The sequence below is a fragment of the Eumetopias jubatus genome, unplaced genomic scaffold (genome assembly GCF_037043125.1).
Source record: "Eumetopias jubatus isolate StellerSeaLion01/CBP00866 unplaced genomic scaffold, mEumJub1_p1.0 scaffold_3, whole genome shotgun sequence".
In the NCBI taxonomy this organism is placed as follows: domain Eukaryota; kingdom Metazoa; phylum Chordata; class Mammalia; order Carnivora; family Otariidae; genus Eumetopias; species Eumetopias jubatus.
In genome coordinates, this window is record NW_028274809.1 from 133,994,863 (window position 1) to 134,016,171 (window position 21,309).

At 46.1% G+C, this 21,309-nt stretch overlaps 1 protein-coding gene across 1 annotated transcript in view; it reads left to right on the forward strand.

Annotated features, from left to right (window-relative positions):
- The window catches only part of LOC114210498 (guanylate cyclase soluble subunit beta-2-like), a 60,949-nt gene extending 40,645 nt beyond the window's left edge, over positions 1–20,304 (forward strand). The window contains exons 10-16 of the mRNA XM_028104772.2: positions 138–458; positions 2,825–2,973; positions 3,515–3,661; positions 5,882–6,036; positions 8,983–9,134; positions 18,713–18,889; positions 20,225–20,304. Coding sequence (XP_027960573.2) covers positions 138–458; positions 2,825–2,973; positions 3,515–3,661; positions 5,882–6,036; positions 8,983–9,134; positions 18,713–18,889; positions 20,225–20,304 — 1,181 coding nt within the window. The remainder of the gene's footprint in view (positions 1–137; positions 459–2,824; positions 2,974–3,514; positions 3,662–5,881; positions 6,037–8,982; positions 9,135–18,712; positions 18,890–20,224) is intronic.
- The last annotated feature ends 1,005 nt before the right edge of the window (positions 20,305–21,309 follow it).

Consider the following 21,309-nt stretch of genomic DNA (forward strand, 5'->3'; position numbering starts at 1 on the left):
TTAAGAAATGTGGCTGAAAGGGAAGGAGTAAGACTGTGCAGGGGATTCAAGGGCATACGGTGTGGGTGACGATCTGGTGACGTCACTCACCTGTTAGTGACGTGCTATGTTGTCGCATTTCTCTCCATGATGGGAAGGCCAGATGCTCTGGATGGAGTCCATGCGCTGCATGTTATACATGTGCTCCCCGAAGCTCCGCAGTCTGCAGGAGCTGGAGGAGTGTAAAATGCACCTCTCTGACATCGCCCCCCATGATACCACCAGGGATCTCATCCTCCTGAACCAGCAGCGACTGGCTGAGATTGAGCTGTCCAACCAGCTGGAGAGGAAGAAGGAGGAGCTGCGGGTCCTCTCCAAGCACTTGGCCATAGAAAAGAAGAAAACAGAGACCCTGCTTTATGCCATGCTGCCCAAACATGTGGCCAACCAGCTGAAGGAGGGCAAAAAGGTTGCCGCAGGTAGAGCATTCCCTTCTCTTCATGGGGACCTCTGAGCAAGAAGAGGCAGTGCTCCTCAGCGGTTAGGGCACAGGCTCTGAAACAGGACAGATCTAGCTTTGAATTCTGGCTCCATCACTTGTCAGCGACATGAGCTTGGGCTGGTTACATAAGCTGTGTGTCCTCAGTTTTCTTCTCCCAATATTAGTAATAATAGAAAGAATACAACTGCGAAATATGGATTAAATAAAAATTCCTGTCAGCTTATATCACGTTCTCTAAGACCTGGAAGTGTGGCCTGAGACTGGCCTCTGTCGGGGACCGCGAATAGAGTTCTTTCCTCGAACCGGAAATAACACGCCTGCACTTGACCTAAATCATGGGGTGCCTCTAAGGACAGTTCTGGGAGGAAGGATGCTGTGTTTACTCTGAATTCACTTTCCATTTGTCAGTGGTGTGTGTTCACCCCCAGACACAAGTGGCAAAGCCAATCAATGCCAGAGTGCTGTCAGGTCTTGAGGACCCAAAGGAGTTCATACTCTTGTGGGTTTGACAGATATGTACAGGATATATTCATGGGGGATGGGGTAGCCAAAGGAAGGGAAACTCGTGTGCATTAAGGAGCCATAATTGTGCCAGGATCTGGATTAGACATTTTCATATAGGCCATTTCATTTAATTTTCTGAACATTTCAATGAGGGGCGGTGTTATTATCCCAAACAGCTGAGTGAATTTACATTCACCCCAGTTTATGAGTAAACGAGCTGAAAATCAATCAGAAGTCCCTCTAACTCCAGAATTCATACTTTGTCCGTAACAAAGGTGTGGAAACAGATGCTAGGGAAGTTAATAAGTAGAAGTCGGAGAGAAAGATACAAGGTCAGGGGCTATAAGGCTTTACATAAAGTCTATGGCACTTGAGTTAAACCTTGAGACTCTATTTGAGCAAACAAACAAACAAACATACAAAAGAACCCAAGAAGAACGGAGAGGCATTGCAGGAGAATGGGATGACAGGAGCGAAGGTGAGGCAGCATGAAGAAGGTGGTTAATCACAGATGGTATGAAATATAATTAAGGTCATCTGGGGGCGAGAGGTAAAGAAGGGAAGAGGGTTAAATATTGAAGCTTGGGGAACACCTGTTATTTAAGAAGGAAGAAAAGCCAGTGGAATATATAAAACAAGATCAGAAAGGTAGGGAGAATATGAAGAGAGAACGGTAGGCCAGAAGCCAAAGGGAAGAGAAAGTTACATGAATAGGAGATTATTACCAGAGGTATAAATAACACAGAAAGTACCCAGCTCTGTTCAAGGAGTCATACATTCAGTCATCCACAAATATTTACTGAGCATCTACTATGTGCCAGGCCCTGCTCTAGGTGCTGGGGGTATAGCAGAGACCAGAAAAGTCTCTCATCTCATGGAGCTTATAGTCCAGTGGGGGAAGACAGGCAATAAGCAAATAAACAATCCCATATAAAATAGGCCATGTAAGGCATATGGGCTTGGGGGCAGGATTGAGGCTAAAAGGGTAGAGTCGAGGGACTGTTATTTCAGAGAGAGTGGGAAAGGAAGTTCTCACTGAGGTGGTTACATGTGAGATATGAGACAGAGCTCCTTGGATATTTGAGAAATGAGGGGTCAGGCAGAGGAAGCAGCAGGTGCAAAGGCCCTATGCAGGAGGGACTTGAGAACCCCAAGGAGGTCAGTGTGGCTGGAGTGGAGTAAGTCAGAGAGAACGCCGAGGCATGGGGTCAGAGAGGTGGCGGGGACAGAGGGGGCCCCTTATTGGCCACGGTAAGCATTTTCTGTTTTAGTCTCAGTGTGATGGAAGTCGATGGATGTGAGGCAGAGGAGTTGGGGGTCTGACTTAAACAGATCATCTAGCTGCTATATGGAAATTCTCAGGACCGGAAGCAGCCTGATGCATTAGGAGGATGTGCTGAGGATATGGCGGCTTTCTCACCATACTTGGATAGCAGAACTCACCACGTCATGGTGACCAGTCTCTATCAGCCCTGCCCCTGGGTCTCTGCCTCAGCCTACCTGCCAAGGGCTTCTCTGTCAGCCAGTGGCCACCCAGCCCATTTCTGTCCTGCCATGCCTCTCATCACACCTTACAGGGTGTTCGATTACGCTTATGTCTCCTCCACTGGACTGGGAGCTCATGGGCCGAGGTGCTGTCCGCTTCTTGTTGGGTGATTCTCCCCGCATGATGACTGGCTCATAGCGGGCCCTCGGGGAAGGTCTGCTGGCTGAATGGCATCCGGCTCCTTCTCCCCAGGGCACAGTCAGACTTGGTTCCCAAGGGGCACCTGAATCTAGAATTCATAGGATTATTATTCCATATCCTTGGCTATCACTGACACTTGGTTTATGTTGCAGGAGAATTTAAAACTTGCACGATTCTTTTCAGTGATGTGGTGACATTCACTAACATCTGTGCTGCCTGCCAACCTATCCAAATAGTGAAGATGCTGAATTCAATGTACTCCAAGTTTGACAGATTAACCAGTGTCCACGAGGTCTACAAAGTAAGTGCTTGCGAATCGTGGGCTGTGTGCCACGGTGTGCTCAGGCAAGAGCTCAGCCTCCCTGATCTTCGCTGGTCTGCAGTTTGGTGTGGATGGGAGTGGGGTGAGCAGGGAGACCCAAAAGGGAATTGGAGCTATTTTAGGAATTTTAGTTTTTTTAGAAATCCTTTTATAATACTCAGTGCTAAAATGCCTTTGAAGGGCACCCTGTTTTCCCGGGGAATAATTCTACCCCTTGAATTCAGCAAAAAGTCTAATCTAAATAATGTATATCTAATATATACCATCATACACTAACCCAGGGGCTTTTTCTCCTCTGGAACTTGTTTCTGCCAGAAGCAGAAAGGCCTTTGGGCTCTCTCATGGTTGTTTGTGGAATCATTTTTCTTCTTCCCCCTTCCCTCATGCTCCTCATCCTCCTGGCAAATAACCACCAGCTTTAATATGGTCCTTCTGTCAATACACGGAAAATGATAAAAGTATTTAGTCATATGTTTAATGCATTAAGGAGACCCTCTGAATGTCCCTTTCCCCCTTACAGGTGGAAACAATAGGAGATGCTTACATGGTGGTGGGGGGCGTACCGGTGCCTATTGGAAGCCATGCTCAAAGAGTGGCTAACTTTGCCTTGGGGATGAGAATTTCTGCAAAAGAAGTCATGAATCCTATTACTGGAGAACCCATCCAGGTAGAGAGAAATTGAGTACTTTGCTGAATACTAAGCATCTCACGCACACACAAGTAGAATTCTGCTTATTAGTCTGTTCAGATGGTTACTGGGTATGTTAACAGTGATTAAAATGGGTAATTTCGGGGCGCCTGGGTGGCTCAGTTGGTTAAACGACTGCTTTCAGCTCAGGTCATGATCCCGGAGTCCTGGGATCGAGTCCCACATCAGGCTCCCAGCTCAGCGGGGAGCCTGCTTCTCCCTCTGACCCTCTCCCCTCTCGTGCTGTTTCTCTCTCTCTCTTGCTCTCTAATAAATAAATGAATAAAATATTAAAAAAAATAAAATAAAATGGGTAATTTCTCCCAACTCTTGTCTTCTCTTGCACATGTTCTAAGTAATCAAGATAATAGTAAGGATATCATCATCCCAACTTTTCTTAAATTTCAGAGGAGGCTTTGGAGCTTGGGATTTTCATGGGATTTACTGCAAGCCTCTTTGCCCATAGTGCTGAGCACGTCTCTCCATTTACTCTGCAGGGCTCAACCCATTTTGATAGCTGGCTTTTTTATAATTCTGGCTTTTTAAAATTTTTTAATTTATTTATTCATGAGAGATAGAGGGAGAGAGAGAGAGAGAGAGAGGGAGAAAGAGAGAGAGAGAAGCAGAGGGAGAAGCAGGCTCCCAAGGAGCAGGCAGCCACCCAGGCGCCCTATAATTCTGGCTTTTTAATTTGGGCATTCAATCCAACAAGTGGTTCAGGTTTACTTAATAGCCAACCCCTTCCCACCCCAAGGGAAACTGTGTATTTGACATGCCTTCTCAAAGGTTCAGGGATCAGGCTTAGGGGGGAAACTGCCCTCAGCAGTAGGCTAGACACCAGGGTGCCATGAGATATTTAGAATAGCTTTCCTCCCACCACGTGGCCCTGAGTGAGACATCTGCTCACCTCTCTCACAGGAACCTACTCTTCCAAGCATGGAAGTTTGTTCACACTATAAAAGATGGAGAATTCTGGAGATGAAAAGTAGGTGTCCTCTTCTGTCTGCTCAGCAGATCCTAGCTGCCCTGAGATGTCTTTGAGCAGTGTTTCTGTGGTTTAAAATTTAATCCCTTCTCTGTTTCTGGCAGGCAGCTCTTCAAGATAAACTACCCAGCCAATTCAAAATAAATAAAGACAACTTTAAGATGGAATACGATTTTTCTAAATTACAACCCCTATGGAGGAGATTCTGAAGATGCATTCCACTGCCCCTCATGATGAGTGTGGCACTGAGAAATGCTGCAGGTTCTGGTTATTGTGCCCACTGTAGCCTTCTGAGCAAAAGCTGCTTTTAGGTAGTTACAGGAAGAACACATCCACAATACTCGGCCCATCAAAAACACAGAGATACATCTGTTGAAAAAAAGGCCCAATGAAAAATCAAGATGGGAGAGAAGGAGGGAATGAGATAAGAAGGTCAGATAAGAGATCGTGTTTAAGTTAAAGGGCTGTAATATAAGCCACTGAGAAAAAAAAATTGCAAATTACCGTTGTGTAACTAGTGTGTGTGTGTATAGGGTTGTGTGCGTGTGTGTGTGTGTGTGTAAGAAGCATAGCTGCAGATGACGGTAATGTTACACCAATAAGAACGAAATCAAACAGTGAATTCCTGGACACTCTCACGGTGGATTTGCCAAGAAGAAAACAGGAAAAGATGTTACCCAGTTTAAGGTAAGAATAGGGACATGGTTAGGAGCATCATTAACTATCCACCAGAAACAAATACCCTGTGGGTTTATTTAAGGAAGTAGGGAAAAGGACTTGAAACATTTCTCTCTCAAGAGAATTGAGATAAGATAGTACTCTTGGAGATTTTCTATTATTTCATTCACATAGCCTTCAATCTACAGGTACTGAGGTCCTACTATGCACGAGGGAGTGTTACTTGGTAGTTGACAGGCTCCTTTTCCTATAGGAACAGGCAAATTCATCTTTGGTAAAAAGAAAGAAGAAAGTTGTTACCCCTGCAGAGAGGGATGGAACTTCACCGGACAGGGGCACAAGATAATTTTGTGAGGTCATGAAAGTAGGCTGTATTTTATTTTGGATGGCAGCTACAGGGCTATATGCTCTTGTCAAAACTCATGGAGCTAACTACTTAAGATCTGTCTTTTTATTTTATGTAAATTGTACCTCGATTTAAAAAGAAAAGCAAGAGTATTCGATGGTCCCATTTCAGTGACGTTCTCTCTGTGCAGATCAGAGTTGGCATCCATACGGGACCAGTCCTAGCAGGTGTGGTGGGAGACAAGATGCCCCGGTACTGCTTGTTTGGTGACACTGTGAACACAGCTTCTAGGATGGAAAGTCACGGGCTTCCTGACAAAGTGCACCTCAGTCCCACTGCCTACAGGTAGCCAACCAAGTATTCATGCCTTCCTTTGACTTCCCCTACTTCCAGAATGCACAGAGTGCCTAGCTGCCATGGGATGGGGGTTACGAAGGAGACCTATGGTTCTTCTTCCATGCCACCCAGGCTTACAGAAGACATTGTGTCGGACAGTAAATACCATTGAACCTCTACTATAAGACAGATTCGCTCCCAAGGAGCTTATGATCTAAAGCAGGGACTGGCAAAGTACAATCATAGGCCAAATCCAGCCTGCTGCTTGTTTTGTAAATAAAGTTTTATTAGAACACAGTCACGCTTTTTAATTTCCTCGTTATCTATGGCTGCTTTCATGTCACAACCCCAGAGTTGAGTAGCTGTGGTGGAGGCTGTATGGCCTGCAAAGCTGAAATTATTTACTACCTGGTCTTTTACAAAAAAAAAAAAAAAAAAAAGTGTGCTGACACTTGGTCTAGTAGAAAAAGAAAAAAATACTCGACAAAGAATTATTTTGAAAGCGTGCTAAGTACAATGATAAAGATAAGCATAAAACAAGTATTATTTTAGAACTTACCGGAGGCCAGCCGAATTCTGTTCTAAGTTCTTTTACATATGTAAGTTCATTTGCTCTTGCAGCAGCTCTATGAAAATGTACTATTATTATTCTTATCTACAGATGAGAGAAAAAAGTCAGGCACAAAAAGGTTAATAACGTGTCCCAGGTCCCAAGTAGGCTAGGAAGGAAAAGAGCCCAGATACAACCCGAGGGTCAGGCTCTGAGGCCCGGCTTTGACCACTGGACTCTTGGGCCTGAGGTAATTTGAGCATGTGTCTTGGGAGCCTAGGCGAGGGTGCCGAACCCAGTAAAGAAATCCTTTGTGGGGGAGGAGATTCCTGAGCTGGATTTTGAACAAGGAGTTCAGAGTAGGAGTTTAGCCAAAGCTGAGGTTTGGGGAGTGAAAAACCAGCAGTACAAGCACAGATTGAGAGTAGGAACAGGGAACTACGAACAATTTAGCTTGCTGGAGTGGAAGACATGAAGCAGAAAGCAGTGGGAGCCGGGTGTTCCCCGTCAAAGAGCAAGGGTGCTCGCTGTAGGTGAAGAAGAGCCCCAGGGAATGTGAGACTGGAGACAGTGGTGGGGTCAGGGTCCTATTTGACGCTGACTCTCAAGACCACGCAAGGGCAGATTCAAGCATCAGGAAATGGGAAAGAGAAGGCCCGTGAGGTATTGGGTTTGAACCGGAGCACTGGTGGTGGGAGTTCAGGAGAAAGTAAAATCAGCTGAGCTTGGTAATTGCTAGAAATGGAGAATGAGAAAGAGGGAAGCGCCTTGAATGTCTCCCAGACCTCCATGCTGGGTGACAGGGACCTGAATCTCACCACCAGAGATAGGACAGCTTCTAGTTCACAGAGGCAGATGATGAATTCAGCCTGGGAAGTGCTGAATTCAAAGGTACTCTGGAGCATCTGAGGTAGAGGTGCCATTACATGGGTGGGTGAAAGTTGGAGTCAAGGTGTTGGCTGGGGATCCCGACTTGGAGAAGGCAACATATAGGTGGCAATTCAGCCATGAGATTGAGGACATCACCTGGGGAAGGATGCAGCGGGAGAAGAATAGTGCAAAGAGCAAACATTTAAGTGGTAGGTGGATGAAGACGAGCCCACATTAAGAGGCAGGAGAAAAAAGAAGGAACAGGCAGAGTTCGAGCACCCCTTTGGGTATTTTTAGGGAGGAGGAATTGAACAAAAATATCAAAATAGTAACAAGGACAGAAACATATGCACCAGAAGTTTTAGGGACACTATCAGACGCGGCTGTGGTGGAATGAGTTTAAGGATTCAAGGGAGAGAATGTATGGGATTAAAGCAGGAGATAATAAAGTGGGAAGGTTTTTGCTTCTGTTTAGGATGGAAGAGACCTTAGCAGGCTATGGGTTGAGGGGAGGACACAAATGGTGGGAACTGAAGGGAAGGGGCGAGGTGGCTGATGGGGCCAGCCCTTGAGGAGGTGGGAAGGGAGCATAGATCGATCAGGTGCCCTTGCACAAGACATCCTCTGAGTCACCTCATCCTCAGGAGACTGGGGAAAAAGGGAAGCGTGGTCGGGGGGGGGTGAGAAGCTGTGGGGTCTTGCCTATAAATGGTTACAATTTTATAGAAGAAGCACAAAGGTCACAAAGTAGGAGGCACAGCCAGCAACTTGAGAGTGAGGAGGGCAGGTGCCAAGTGGGGGAACTAGAGGAAACCGGTGAAGGTCTGAAATCTCCACGGAACTGGCCAAGGACCAGGGAAGGTCGGTGAATGCCAAGAGCTGGCTGAGGCACCTGACCATGAACTGGAAACATGGCTGGTCTGCATTGTTCTGTGGTTTCTCTCCAACACCTGGCAGCCGCCAGTAAATAAAGGAACAAGCAAACATTTCACAGTTATCCCATAGCTCTGTCTCTTTTCATGGTCCCCTCCCCATACTCTTCTCTTTGGTTCCTTGGCAGCCAGGGGCCATGGAGAAAGCCTGGGGAGTGAGAATGAGCATGACCACATGGGGTAATGGGGTGCTTGGGGAGGATGGAAAGGAGTGCTGATTTCCTAGGAGCCTCCTGTTTCAGAACCGCATGGGGCTGGTGCACACACGGGCAGAGAGGACATGGTTGCTGCAGCGTGCGGGCTGTGGGTATGAGCAGTGTGTTGGAGGGAGGAAAGGAGGGGTAGGGTCACAGGATTTTGGTGGGTCCCCTATGCTCTCACTCTGCCTCTGGCACCCTGTTCAGCGTGTCTGAGCTTCATACTCCTCTCCTTGCCCCACTTAGCAGGACTGGCTAATGTCCTGGGATCACCCTCCCCCCGAGCAATCCTCTGTGTGCCCTGGGACCCAGACTCCTCCTGAATCACCCTCTCCATTGTAGCCAACTCTCAAGTTGCAGACCTGTGATCTTTGATATCTGGTGCATTTTCCCCCCCTCTGTGCAGCGCTCTGGAAAATCAAGGCTTTGAAATAATTGAGAGGGGTGAAATCGAAGTGAAAGGTAAAGGGAAAATGACCACGTACTTCCTGATCCGGAACCTGCATGCCTCAGAGGACGAGATCATGGGCAGACCTCAAAGCCTGCGTGATCGCAAGGGTGAGCGTAAAGGAAAAGCCACATCTCAGTGCTGGGATATTTTTTCCACTAACAACCTTGGATTTGTTTCGTGTGGCCCTTAGTTATGCAGGGTCAGCAAGGGTATCATCCGTTGCACCCCCTTCCATTCGGTCGAAGCTCCCAAGGATCAGAGCAACCAGGATGAACACTTGCATCCTGGATAGTCTGATGTTCCTTGAGCTGGGCTGGTGGGCCCAGCCTAAAGAGGCCGTCATGCATTCATTTTCAAGGTTCTTTCCTGTCCCAGAAAAGGCCTTTTTCCATCAGCCTCTCCTGTAGCTGGGGGACGATTTTAGAATCTCTCCCTGCTCCTCAGCCTCAGAACGGGCTTTCCTTGCAACCTTCCTCATTTTCTTCTGGCTTCGGAAACTGGGAAGAAGGACAAGATCTGTGACTCACCCAGCTCCAGGAATGACAGGAGAGTGGGTTTTCGGTTAAAACAACCCAGTGCTAAGCCAGCCCAGGGATCACCATTTGGCTCATGTGCTCACACACAGCGGCAGCTGGAGTCCAACGAGGAGGTCTCCATCAGCTGCCCTCCGCCCCACGCAGCCAGGACCCTTAACAGCTGCCTTGGTTGACGCGGGGCGCTGCTGACCCGGAGAGGAGACCCAGAAGCAGGAGGCAAACCTTCCTGAACCCCCAAAGCAAACTGGAGGAGGAAATGGATTCATTTTGACAGGAGCTAATCTTTAGGGGCTCCGGATGCCTGCAAAGGAAAATCTCGAAATCCAGAGATTTCTCATTGCTAATATGTGCAGGATGTCTCTTTAGGACACATAAATTATGGTTAGTTTTTTAAAAAGTGAGGCTATACCAGTAAAAAAATAGGTATTAGAAGAACTTTTAGAATTGTTTTCAGAGTGTTTTCGGCACGTTAGTATCCCTGTAAGCTGCGATGGGTTTAGGCCACATTTTAGTGCTGAAGACACTGAGATAGAAAGACATAAATTAAACATTAGAAATAACTTTGGCTAATAAACACCAGAAACCACCCTTAACAGAGTTTTTGGCTTCTGAATTTCTAGGCTCAGGGTGCCTTGCCCACGACATCACCTTCTCCCTCCCCCCAAGGGAGAATTGCTAGAAAGGGATAAGCAATTTCTTTGCTGTCAGAACTAGACAAAGTAAACCCGGAGAGCTGTTTTGCAACCTGATTGTGGGTGAGCGGAGACAGCCCGAGGCTTTAACACCAGGACCGGGCAGAATTCTGCTCAGAAGGTGCACCTAGCTCAAACTGGATTTCACTTTCTCCCGTTCCCCCTGCAGGGGTTCTCAAATGGGAAAGTTTGACAAACAGGATTCTAGAACATGGTGTGGGTCAATAGACTCTAACCCACTTTTCTGAGCTGGAAAAACAAAACAAAACAAAAATAACTGAGAATAGAGTATGAGTAAGCTTGTCTCAGTTAAAGATCTCAGTATGGACCCTGAGAAAGAGGAGAAAGGGTATGAAAGAGGGGGAGGGGTAGCCCCTTCTGGACCCTAACCAGCTTTTCTGTGCAAGCTGGGAAAAGGCCTACTTTGGGTAGGTAGCCCTCCAGGTATGGCTTATGGTAAAGGAAAGTCACCCGCTCCTCTGGGCTGATGTCAGCCCCCCAGCCTGAACTTCTTGGCCAGGACTCTCTGTGCAGAGAAAGGGCACAACCCTGTGTGCAGAACCCACAAAGATCTCTCGGCGTCTTTTCTTTCCATGCTTCTCTCTCCCTTTTCCCCATCAGCCAAGGATCTCCTGCCATAAGCCTCAGCTGTCTGGCCCTGGGGAAGGGAACGTCTGTCCCTCCCATCCCCGCTGCGGTGCAGTGCTGGAGATGGCCCCAAGAACATGACCCCATGAACTTCCAGGGACTGAGGGACTTTGTCCCACGCAGCAAGACGGAGTCTCTCAAAGCCAGTGATGGAGGAGGGGGATACAGAAACACTAATATGCACGCTAATGTTTTTCCCAAATTGGCCTGTTTCCTCAGATGATCTTCCATAGGAGACACACGCTGGCTTTTTTGGGTGATTTGGGGGAGGTGTGGGAGGAAGACCAAGAAAATGAATGTGAGCAGATTGGACTGCAGCCAACACTAAACCATGGGTAGACGGCAGTGGGGCAGGGTGCGGGGCCCTCAGCAGTGACCCTCCTGTGCCCTCCTCAGCCCGAGCTCCTCCCCCACCTGGCACGAGAGGACACCCAGGGGGTGACAGGAGCAAGAAGGGACAGCAGCCCGGAGAGCTCTTCCTCAAACCATTCTCCTTTCTCCCCTTTGTTCTCAAAAGCAGTTGCATTTGCTCCTTCATCTCCTTTTTTTATTTTTTTAAATAATTTTTTATTGTTATGTTAATCACCATACATTACATCATTAGTTTTTGATGTAGTGTTCCATGATTCATTGTTTGTGCATAACACCCAGTGCTCCACGCAGAATGTGCCCTCTTTAATACCCATCACCAGGCTAACCCATCCCCCCACCCCCCTCCCCTCTAGAACCCTCCGTTTGTTTAATCAGAGTCCATCGTCTCTAATGGTTTGTCTCCCCCTCCGACTTACTCCCCTTCATTCTTCCCCTCCTGCTATCTTCTTCTTCACATATATTGCATTATTTGTTTCAGAGGTACAGATCCGTGATTCATCAGTCTTGTACAATTCACAGTGCTCACCATAGCACATACCCTCCCCAATGTCTATCACCCAGCCACCCCATCCCTCCCACCCCCCACCACTCCAGCAACCCTCAGTTTGTTTCCTGAGATTAAGAATTCCTCATATCAGTGAGGCCATATGATACATGTCTTTCTCTGATTGACTTATTTCACTCAGCATAACACCCTCCAGTTCCATCCACGTCGTTGCAAATGGCAAGATCTCATTCCTTTTGATGGCTGCATAATATCCCATTGTGTATATATACCACCTCTTCTTTATCCATTCATCTGTCGATGGACATCTTGACTCTTTCCACAGATTGGCTATTGTGGACATTGCTGCTATAAACATTGGGGTGCACGTACCCCTTCGGATCCCTACATTTGTATCTTTGGGGTAAATACCCAGTAGTGCAATTGCTGGATTGTATGGTAGCTCTATTTTCAACTGTTTGAGGAACCTCCATACTGTTTTCCAGAGGGGTTGCACCAGCTTGCATTCCCACCAACAGTGTAGGAGGGTTCCCCTTTCTCCACATCCCCGCCAACATCTGTCGTTTCCTGACTTGTTAATTTTAGCCATTCTGACGGGTGTGAGGTTTTGATTTGGATTTCCCTGATGCCGAGCGATGCTGAGCACTTTTTCATGTGTCTGTTGGCCATTTGGATGTCTTCTTTGGAAAAATGTCTGTTCATGTCTTCTGCCCATTTCTTGATTGGATTATTTGTTCTTTGGGTGTTGAGTTTGATAAGTTCTTTATAGATTTTGGATACTAGCCCTTTATCTGATATGTCATTTGCAAATATTTTCTCCCATTCTGTCGGTTGTCTTTTGGTTTTGTGGACTGTTTCTTTTGCTGTGTAAAAGCTTTTTATCTTGATGAAATCCCAGTAGTTCATTTTTGCCCTGGCTTCCCTTGCCTTTGGCGATGTTTCTAGGAAGAAGTTGCTATGGCTGAGGTCAAAGAGGTTGCTGCCTGTGTTCTCCTTTAGGATTTTGATGGACTCCTGTCTCACGTTTAGGTCTTTCAACCATTTGGAGTCTATTTTTGTGTGTGGTGTAAGGAAATGGTCCAGTTTCATTCTTCTGCATGTGGCTGTCCAATTTTCCCAACACCATCTGTTGAAGAGACTTTTTTCCATTGGATATTCTTTCCTGCTTTGTCAAAAATGAGTTGACCATAGAGTTGAGGGTCCATTTCTGGGCTCTCTATTCTGTTCCATTGATCTATGTGTCTGTTTTTGTTCCAGTACCATAATGTCTTGATGATGACAGCTTTGTAATATAGCTGGAAGTCCAGAATTGTGATGCCGCCAGCTTTGCTTTTCTTTTTCAATATTCCTCTGGCTATTCGGGGTCTCTTCTGGTTCCATACAAATTTTAGGATTATTTATTCCATTTCTTTGAAAAAAGTGGATGGTATTTTGATGGGGATTGAATTAAATGTGTAGATGGCTCTAGGTAGCACTGACATCTTCACAATGTTTGTTCTTCCAATCCATGAGCATGGAACGTTTTTCCATTTCTTTGTGTCTTCTTCAATTTCTTTCATGAGTATTTTATAGTTTCCTGAGTACAGATCCTTTGCCTCTTTGGTTAAATTTATTCCTAGGTATCTTACGGTTTTGGGTGCAATTGTAAATGGGATCGACTCCTTGATTTGTCTCTCTTCTGTCTTGTTGTTGGTGTATAGGAATGCCACTGATTTCTGTGCGTTGATTTTATATCCTGCTCCTTTACTGAATTCCTGTATGAGTTCTAGCAGTTTTGGGGTGGAGTCTTTTGGGTTCTCCATATACAGTATCATATCATCTGCAAAGAATGAGAGTTTGACTTCCTCTTTGCCGATTTGGATGCCTTTGATTTCTTTTTGTTGTCTGATTGCTGTGGCTAGGGCTTCTAAGACTATGTTGAATAGCAGTGGTGATAGTGGACATCCCTGCCGCGTTCCTGACCTTAGGGGAAAAGCTCTCAGCTTTTCCCCATTGAGAATGATATTTGCTGTAGGTTTTTCATAGATGGCTTTTATGATATTGAGGTATGTACCCTCTATCCCTATACTCTGAAGAGTTTTGATCAAGAAAGGATGCTGTACTTTGTCAAATGCTTTTTCTGCATCTATTGAGAGGATCATATGATTCTTGTTCTTTCTTTTGTTATTGTATTGTATCATGTTGATTGATTTGCGGATGTTGAACCAGCCTTGCAGCCCAGGGATAAATCCCACTTGGTCATGGTGAATAATCCTTTTAATGTACTGTTGGATCCTATTGGCTAGTATTTTGGTGAGAATTTTTGCACCCGTGTTCATCAAGGATATTGGTCTGTAATTCTCCTTTTTGATGGGGTCTTTGTCTGGTTTGGGGATCAAGGTAATGCTGGCCTCATAAAATGAGTTTGGAAGTTTTCCTTCCATTTCTATTTTTTGGAACAGTTTCAGGAGAATAGGTATTAGTTCTTCTTTAAATGTCTGATAGAATTCCCCTGGGAAGCCATCTGGCCCTGGGCTCTTGTTTGTCGGGAGATTTTTGATGAGTGCTTCAGTTTCCTCAGTGGTTATAGGTCTGTTCAGGTTTTCTATTTCTTCCTGGTTCAATTTTGGTAGTTGATACATCTCTAGGAATGCACCCATTTCTTCCAGGTTATCTAATTTGCTGGCATAGAGTTGCTCATAGTATGTTCTTATAATTGTTTGTATTTCTTTGGTGTTGGTTGTGATCTCTCCTCTTTCATTCATGATTTCATTGATTTGGGTCATTTCTCTTCTCTTTTTGATAAGTCTGGCCAGGGGTTTATCAATCTTGTGAATTCTTTCAAAGAACCAGCTCCTAGTTTCGTTGATCTGTTCTACTCTTCTTTGGGTTTCTAGTTCATTGATTTCTGCTCTGATCTTTATTATTTCTCTTCTCCTGCTGGGTTTAGGCTTGATTTGCTATTCTTTCTCCAGCTCCTTTAGGTGTAGGGTTAGGTTGTGTATTTGAGACCTTTCTTGTTTCTTGAGAAAGGCTTGTATTGCTATATACTTTCCTCTTAGGACTGCCTTTGCTGTATCCCAAAGGTTTTGAACAGTTGGTGTTTTCATTTTCATTGGTTTCCATGAATTTTTTAAATTCTTCTTTAATTTCCTGGTGGACCCATTCATTCTTTAGTAGGATGCTCTTTAGCCTCCATGTATTTGAGTTCTTTCCGACTTTCCTCTTGTGATTGAGTTCTAGTTTCAAAGCATTGTGGTCTGAAAATATGCAGGGAATGATCCCAATCTTTTGGTACCGGTTGAGACCTGATTTGTGACCTAGGATGTGATCAATTCTGGAGAATGTTCCATGGGCACTAGAGAAGAATGTGTATTCTGTTGCTTTGGGATGGAATGTTCCGAATATGTCTGTGAAGTCCATTTGGTCCAGTGTGTCATTTAAAGTCTTTATTTCCTTGTTGATCTTTTGCTTAGATGATCTGTCCATTTCAGTCAGGGGGGTGTTAAAGTCCCCCACTATTATTGTATTGTTGTCAATGTGTTTCTTTGCTTTTGTTATTAATTGCCTTATATAATTGGCTGCTCCCACATTAGGGGCATAGATATTTACAAATGTTAGATCTTCTTGTTGGATAGACCCTTTAAGTAGGATATAGTGTCCTTCTTCATCTCTTATTACAGTCTTTGTTTTAAAATCTAATTTGTCTGATATAAGAATTGCCACCCCAGCTTTCTTTTGGTGTCCATTAGCATGGTAAATGGTCTTCCACCCCCTCACTCTCAATCTGGGGGTGTCTTTGGGTCTAAAATGAGTCTCTTGCAGACAGCATATCAATGGGTCTTGTTTTTGAATCCAATCTGATAGCCTGTGTCTTTTGATTGGGGCATTTAGCCCATTTCCATTCAGGGTAACTATTGAAAGGTATGAATTTAGTGCCATTGTATTGCCTGTAAGGTGACTGTTACTGTATATTGTCTGTGTTCCTTTCTGGTCTATGCTGCTTTTAGGCTCTCTTTTTGCTTAGAGGACCTCTTTCAATATTTCTTGTAGGGCTGGTTTTGTGTTTGCAAATTCCTTTAGTTTTTGTTTGTCCTGGAAGCTTTTTATCTCTCTTTCTATTTTCAATGATAGCCTAGCTGGATATAGTATTCTTGGCTGCATATTTTTCTCGTTTAGTGCTCTGAAGATATCATGCCAGTCCTTTCTGGCCTGCCAGGTCTCTGTGGATAGGTCTGTTGCCAATCTAATGTTTCTACCATTGTAGGTTACATATCTCTTCTCCCGAGCTGCTTTCAGGATTTTCTCTTTGTCTCTGAGACTCGTAAGTTTTACTATTAGATGTCGGGGTGTTGACCTATTTTTATTGATTTTGAGAGGGGTTCTCTGTGCCTCCTGGATTTTGATGCCTGTTTCCTTCCCCACATTAGGGAAGTTCTCTGCTATTATTTGCTCCAATATACCTTCTGCTCCTCTCTCTCTTTCTTCTTCTGGGATCCCAATTATTCTAATGTTGTTGTTTCGTCTTATCGTATCGCTTATCTCTCGATTTCTGCCCTCGTGATCCTGTAGTTGTTTCTCTCTCTTTTTCTCAGCCTCTTTATTTTCCATCATTTGGTCTTCTATATTGCTGATTCTTTCTTCTGCCTCATTTATCCTAGCTGTTAGTGCCCCCATTTTTTATTGCACCTCATTAATAGCCTTTTTGATTTCGACTTGGTTAGATTTTTAGTTCTTTTATTTGTCCAGAAAGGGTTTCTCTAATAACTTCCACACTTTCTTCAAGCCCAGCTAGTATCTTTAAAATCATGATTCTGAACTCTAGGTCCAACATCGTACTACTGTCAGTATTGAGTAGGTCCCTGGCAGACGGTACTACCTCTTGTTCTTTTTGCTGAGGTGATTTTTTTCATCTTGTCATTTTGTCCAGAGGAGAACAGATGAATGAGAGAACAGAATGCTAACAGGTTAACAACGTCTCCAGCAAATATACTCTATAGAAATCAGAAAAGACCTGAAACCAGGGGACAAGAAAGGGAAAGAAAGAAGAGGAAAAAAAAAAAGGAAAAAGGAAAAGATAAAAAAAAAACAGAAACAGAACAAAAAAAAAACAGAATATGATCAAATATGATCAGGCTAGTGCATAGATCAGTGCCACACACTAGCTTTTGGGCATATTTTGGTCTGTTAGAAGAAAGTGCCTGCTAAAATTTTAAGGGAAGAAAGACATATATGTACAAAATAAGGGTTGATACAATGAAGGGATGGCAGATGACTGTAAAGATGAAAATTATAAAAGATTTTATAAAAGGAATTGATAAGATAAGTTGTTTTTAAAAAGAAAGAAGATTTAAAAAGAAAAAAGAAAAAAAAGAAAAAAAAAGGGAGAGAATGTGATCAGGGAGGAGACTAGAACAAAGCCATACACTAGTGATTTAGGGTATATTTTGATTTGTTAGGAGAAATTGTATCTCAAAATTTTAAAGAGAGAACAACTTATATATATATGCCAAAAATAAGGGTAACTACTATGAAGGGATAAAAATATGACTCTAAAAATGAAAAATAAAAAAATCTTTTTTTTTAAAAAGGGATTGATAAGGTGTTGTTTGAAAAAGGGAAAAAGAAAAATTCAAAAAAAAACGTTAAAAAATAACTTTGAAAAACTAATGAATTATGGTGAAAAAGCCATGAATTCTATGTGCAGTATTCCCTTAGCGCTGGAGTTCTCCCGTTCTCCTTGATCGGTAAACTTGGTCTTGGCTGGCTGTTCGTGCTGATCTTCTGGGGGAGGGGCCTGTTGCCATGGTTCCCAAAGGTCTTTGCCGGAGGCGGAATTGCCCCGTCCCTGAGGGTCCGGGCTAAGCAAGCTGCTCCGGTTTGCTCTCCGGGAGCTTTTGTTCCCTGCAAGCTCTCGGTACAGCTTTGGAGGACCAGGGTGAGAATGGTGGCCTCCCAATCTCCGCCCGTAGGAGCTGAGAACTTGGGGCCCCGCTCCTCAGTGCGCCCCCAGAGAAAAGCTGTCAATCCTGTGTCCCCGGTCTCCGGCCGCACTGCGTGCTCACCCGGCCTGTGACCGAGCGTTTCTATCTCTGGCACCCGACCCCGTGTGGAGTCTCCAAACCCAGCAGATCCCTGTGGTGCGTTCCCGCGCTGCTCCTCCCGGGGGAGGAAGGGGAGTCTCCCCAGCTCTGCCGCTTGTTGGGTCCCTGCTGGAGGAGCAGTGGCCCGACTGGGCCGCGGATCACAGTTTATGGCCACCCCAAGCTGAGAGCCCGCGCCTCGGCTCCGTCTCTGCAGCCGGCTTCCCCGCTCCGATACCTGGGAGCTCTGCCGCACTCAGGCACCCCCGGTCTTTAGTGACCCCGAGGGTCCTGAGACCACACTGACCCGTGAGGGTTCCACCCCCCGCTTAGCCACTGGAGCGACGTCCCTCAGCGGAGCCGACTTCTAAAAGTTCCGATTTTGTGCTCGCGGCTCTAGCACTTGCCAGAAGCGCCGACGGAGGCTCCCTCCCCTGCCGTCTATCCTCCCGAATATCGCCTCGGATTCACTTCTCCGCACGTCCTACCTTCCAGAAAGTGGTCGCTTTTCTGTTCAGAGTGTTGTTACTCTTCTTATCTTCGATTTCCTGTTGAGTTCGTAGGTGGTCAGAATGGTTTGATCCCTATTCAGCTGAATTCCTGAGACCAGACGAAATCCAGGTCTCCTACTCCTCCTCCATCTTGCTCCGCCCTGCTCCTTCATCTTCTAACTGGTGAAGGCATTAGACATGCTCAATGTCCTGTGGTCTCCCCAGCACTGTCCGGTTGGTCCTTCACATGGTGGGCACCTGAGGAGATACCCAAGGGGTGGCTGATGTTCAGAGGCATCAAATAAGGGCCCCCCACCTCTGCAGCTCATGAAGCTGGCTGGACATTCTCACTTTTCTTTCCCCACATGCTTGTTTGCAGAGGCAAGTGCTCAAGGAAGTCAAGACAGCAGGACTGTTGCCATCATGCGGTACGAGCACAGTGAGCTGCGGTCCCCGAGGAGTGACAAGGCAGACGGTGAATACATCGACCATCACACCCCCCCCAGCACTGTGGTGCATGGAGGGAGAATCGCTGGGTTCAGATGTGTGGTTCATGGTGAGTGGCAAGGAGCCAGAGGGGAACAAGTGGGGTTTGGGGTCCTGGGGCAGGATGCTTCTGATGGTTGCTCATTGCATTTTGAATACAACCCACCCACCTCCGCACCCCAAGTGTGCTGGGGGGCCCTCATTCTGGAAGGGTTCTCTATGCCCCCCTCCAAAAGAATGTTTAATACTCAGAAAAACGTATTGGTTTCCAGGTACCAGGGTACCCATGGTACCCATGAAACAAAGTTTGTCTGGACATCATGCCCCCACAGCACACCACCTGTGAATAAGGAGTGCCAGAGATTTCTGCACTGTTCCCATCACAGGGTGCTTCAGAGAGACCTCAGGGCAGGGGTAATAAAGTACAGGCCCAGTGACTCTCTTCTCTGTCCCCGAAGGCGGTAGGAATGGGAGGTTTCCCTCAATCCACAGCTACTCTTTACGGCCCTGGTGAGCCATTCGGCTTCCTCGAGAGCCATTCACAGCACGGACACCCCCGGGTTTTAAGGATGGGGACACAGAGCGGTGATGAAGGACCAGGGATGGGCCTGCAGAAGGAAGTGCTTTCGTGGCAGCCCCCCATCCCCAACTTGTCCTCTCTGGCTTTGGGCAGCCACTGCCACCCTCTTGTTTCCTGGAAGCCTCATGCGAACGGGTCCGGAGGGCATTAAGCTTTCGAGGCAAGGCAGCAGTGTCTGTCTGTTAAAGAGTTTAGCTCTAGTTATTTTTATTAGACAGTATCTTTTGAGTGTTGCCTGAGCCCTTGGCATTGGGTGCTGTCCCGATGCCTGAAGACTTCCCTCTAGCTCAATCCCAGAATCTGAGGTCGAGGGAATGATCAGCACCCTTCCATTCAATTCTGAGGGGAGACAGGGTAAAACGTCCCTTACTTGGATTGGGGCTCTGGGGGAATCTTGGACTCTGGGGCATGACTTTCCACCATTACTCAGAGGCACTGCCCTCCCCGCCCCACGGCCTCCCTTCCTACAACTGCATGTTTCTGAGTGACGTTCGATCTTTGATGTTATTACAGTATGGGATTGTAATGTTCATCTTACATATGGGATTGTAATGTTCATAGGTTCATTCAACGGCATCTCTTGGAAAACTGTTGATGCTCCAGGGAAACAGAGAGTGGAGGCCAGGCCCTAGGTTGGGATCTGTCAGTGCGTGCTGAACTAAAGCCATGAATCCCTGCCTCATACAGCCTGCATTTTAGTAGTGGCAGACAGACAACATGCAGCAAAATAAATAAGATTACTTTAGGTAGTGACAAACATTGGGAAGAAAATAAAGAACTGAGTGATAGAGAAGAGGGCCAGTGAAGTCTTCTTTGCGGCCGCAGCATTTGAGCTGAAGTGTGCAGGAAGGACCAAGGCTGGCCATGAGGCTACCACGGGCGCTTCCAGACAGCGCCATGGCTGAAGGCAAACATGAGCTTGGCAAGTTCAAAGAAGACTAAGAAGGCCACTGTGTCTAAAGAGGGGTGGACGAGGAAGGGACCAGTAGGGGAGGAAGTCAGAGTGGTCTTGAGCTTTCCTAGCCCCATACAGAAAGTCTGAGCATAAGTAAGGGGCAAGGCAGGGCGCTGCTGGGCTCCATGAGAATGTTCCCCAGGAGAAGGTCTCTGGCACTTGCGTTCCGAAATGACTGCCCCACAAACAGCTCAGGATGGGAGGTCTAAGAACTCTTTGTGCTCCAAGAAGGTGAACAAACTCATTTTTCAAACTTGTGCTACATGGGGATCCCTCCACAGAAGAAACCAACAGGTCTGGGCCAGGCTGGCCTTCCTGCTTAAAAAGGAGACAGAAGTTTCTTAGGTAGGCCCCTGATTCCATATCTCCTCCAGCTGCTGCTTTCTTGGGCATAAACCAGCATCAACAACTACAGGAGGAGAAACTGAGGCCACTTCAGTTTGGGGGGTGAAAACGGGATGGGTAGAGAACAGGCATTTGTTGGGCAACTAGCTAGTGCTGGGCATTTTACCCACTTTTATCTCATCTGATACAACAGTCCCTTGACTATTCCCATAACAGAGGTAAGAAACTTGAAGTTCACAAAGGTGATAGAATTTAGACGAAGTCCCACAAGTAGTAAGTGGAAGAAGTAGAACTGCATCTTTGTGCTTGTTTGTCTCAGGCAGCCAGTGTCCATGTGAGCAATGGACCAAAAGGCCTTCAGTTTCCCCAGGTGGTAGACTGCTGCGTGTGGACCTCCGGGCTTCACGGTGGCTCCGCCATGTTTCTCTCAGATCCTCTGGGCCCCAGCTGAGCAGCTTTCTGGTTGTTGGGTGTGATCAGCAGGCGCATTTGTGAGGACCAGCTCATACCCTGAGGGGATATGATAAACTGTGGTGTGAGCCAGATGTTTGGAAATGAGGACAAAGCCAGCCAGGCCACTGGACCTCACTCTGGCTACCCAAACTCAGAC